The 2,956-nt window shown below is 60.4% G+C and overlaps 1 protein-coding gene across 1 annotated transcript in view; it reads right to left on the reverse strand.

Moving 5' to 3' along the window:
* Positions 1–204: 204 nt before the first annotated feature.
* Positions 205–2,956, reverse strand: part of G6PD (glucose-6-phosphate dehydrogenase) — a 4,937-nt gene continuing 2,185 nt past the window's right edge. The window contains exon 2 of the mRNA XM_021383953.1: positions 205–2,550. Within this exon, the coding sequence (XP_021239628.1) occupies positions 2,421–2,550 (130 nt within the window). The 3' untranslated portion in view covers positions 205–2,420. The remainder of the gene's footprint in view (positions 2,551–2,956) is intronic.

The raw sequence follows: 2,956 nt of genomic DNA on the forward strand, positions 1-2,956 counted from the left end.
CCACCACGTCACCACCCCCATGACGTCACCACCACCATGACATCACCGCCACCACCACGGCACCACCACCACGACGTCACCGCCACCATGACGTCACCGCCACCATGACGTCACCGCCACCATGACGTCACCACCACCATGACGTCACCACCACCATGACGTCACCACCACCATGACGTCACCACCACCATGACGTCACCACCACCATGACGTCACCACCACCACCACGACGTCACCACCACCATGACATCACCGCCACCACCACGGCACCACCACCATGACGTCACCGCCCGAATGACGTCACCGCCGCCACCACGGCACCACCGGAATGATGTCACCACCACCACCACGGCACGGCACCGCCACCACGATGTCACCACCAGAATGACATCACTGCCACCATGATGGCACCGCGAGAAACGACGTCACCGCCTCCCCAACGTCACCACCACCACAACGCCACCGCCACCACGTCACTGCGAGAATGACGTCACCGCCACCATGACATCACCACCCCCATGACGTCACCGCCACCACCACGGCACCACCAGAATGACGTCACTGCCACCACCACATCACCACCACCACGACGTCACCGCCACCACCACGTCAGCGCAAACAAGGACGTCACCGTGAAAGTGACGTCACTGCCATGATGACGTCACCGCCGTAACGATGTCACCGTGACAACAACATAATCACAACACTGTTGCCAGCACAGCAATTACGTCACTGTGACAATGACATCACCACAACGGCATCACCACAATGACATCACCACAATGACATCACCACAATGGCATCACCACAATGACATCACCGCGACAATGACATTGTGTCACAATCAGTGGCACTGATATCGCCACGACAACGATGTCACCATGACAATGACATCACGCCGTCCACGACATCACCACAATGATGTCGGCATGACGAGAATGTCACCGCAATGACATCACCCCACTGACATCACCCCAAGGACACCGTCACAATGACATCACCACAACGACATCACCGTGAAACCACCGTGACAAATGACGTCACCGCATCAATGACATCACCGTGACACTGCCATCTCCACGATGACATCACAACAGTGACACCACCACGATGATGTCAACACAACAACATCACCATCACGCTGCTGGGACGATGACGTCACCGCATCAGTGATGTCACCATGACACCGACGTCACCAGGACAATGACATCACCAGCACAATGACGTCACCAGCACACTGACGTCACCAGAATGATGATGTCACCGGCATGATGATGTCACTGGGACAATGCTGTCACCAGGACAATGACGTCACCATCATGATGATGTCACCGGCACGATGACGTCACTGGGACAATGGCATCACCAGCACGACGTCGTCACCGGCACAATGCCGTCACCGGCACCATGACGTCACCGGGATGACGCCGTCACCAGCACCGTGACAGCACGACGCTGTCACCAGGATGATGCCATCACCAGCGCGATGACGTCAGCAGCGCGATGCCGTCACCGGGACGATGACGTCACTGGGACGATGACGTCACCAGCGTGATGACATCACCAGGACCATGCCGTCACCAGCACGATGACGTCACCAGCGCCACGCCGTCACCAGGAGGATGACATCACCAGCACGATAACCTCGCCAGCGCGACGACCTCGCCGGGACGATGACGTCACCGGGACGATGACGTCACCAGGAGGATGACGTCACCAGCACGACGCTATCACCAGGACGACGCTATCACCAGGACGACGCCATCACCAGCGCCATGACATCACCAGGACAATGCCGTCACCAGCGCCACGCCGTCACCAGGAGGATGACATCACCAGCACGATAACCTCGCCAGTGCGATGACGTCACCAGGAGGATGACGTCACCAGGAGGATGATGTCACCAGGAGGATGCCGTCACCAGCGCCACGCCGTCACCAGGAGGATGACGTCACCAGCGCGATAACCTCGCCAGCGCGACGACCTCGCCGGGACGATGACGTCACCGGGACGATGACGTCACCAGGAGGATGACGTCACCAGCATGACGCCATCACGAGGACGACGCCATCACCAGGACGACGCCGTCACCAGGACCACGCCATCACTGGCACGATGACATCACCAGGAGGATGAGGTCACCAGGAGGATGACGTCACCAGCGCGATAACCTCGCCAGCGCGACGACCTCACCGGGACGATGACGTCACCGGGACTATGATGTCACCAGGACGACGCCATCACCAGCGCCATGACATCACCAGGACAATGCCGTCACCAGCGCCACGCCGTCACCAGTGCGATGACATCACCAGCGCGACGACCTCGCCAGTGCGATGACCTCGCCGGGACGATGACGTCACCGGGAGGATGACGTCACCGGAAGGATGACGTCACCGGAAGGATGACGTCACCGGCGCTTACCGGATGATGCCGAAGTCGTCGAAGTATCCCCCGCGGCCCTCGGTGCCGAAGGGCTCCTTGAACGTCAGCACCACGCACGCCACGTTGTCCCGGTTCCAGATGGGCCCGAAGATCCGGTTCCCGAACCTGCAGCCAACGCAGACCCACACCTCGGACACGGCCCTGCCCCCCAAGTGCCAGCCCTGCCCCACCTGAGCACCATGAGGCTGCTGGACTGCCCCCCAAGTGCCAGCCCTGCCCCCCAAGCTGTGGGGCTGCCCCACTTGAGCACCATGAGGCTCTGCACCATCTCCTTGCCCAGGCAGTGATTGATGCGGTAGATCTGCTCCTTGCAGAACAGCCCTGCCCCCCATTGAAAGCTCTGCCCCCCAAGTGCCGGCCCTGCCCCCCAAGTGCCAGCTCTGCCCCCCAAGTGCCATCCCTGCCCCACCTGAGCCCCATGAGGCTCTGCACCATCACCTTGCCCAGGCAGTGATTGATGCAGTAGATCTGCTCCTCGCGGAACAGCTCTGCCCCACAAGTAAGGCTATCC

This window comes from Numida meleagris, unplaced genomic scaffold (assembly GCF_002078875.1).
Source record: "Numida meleagris isolate 19003 breed g44 Domestic line unplaced genomic scaffold, NumMel1.0 unplaced_Scaffold743, whole genome shotgun sequence".
Lineage (NCBI taxonomy): Eukaryota > Metazoa > Chordata > Aves > Galliformes > Numididae > Numida > Numida meleagris.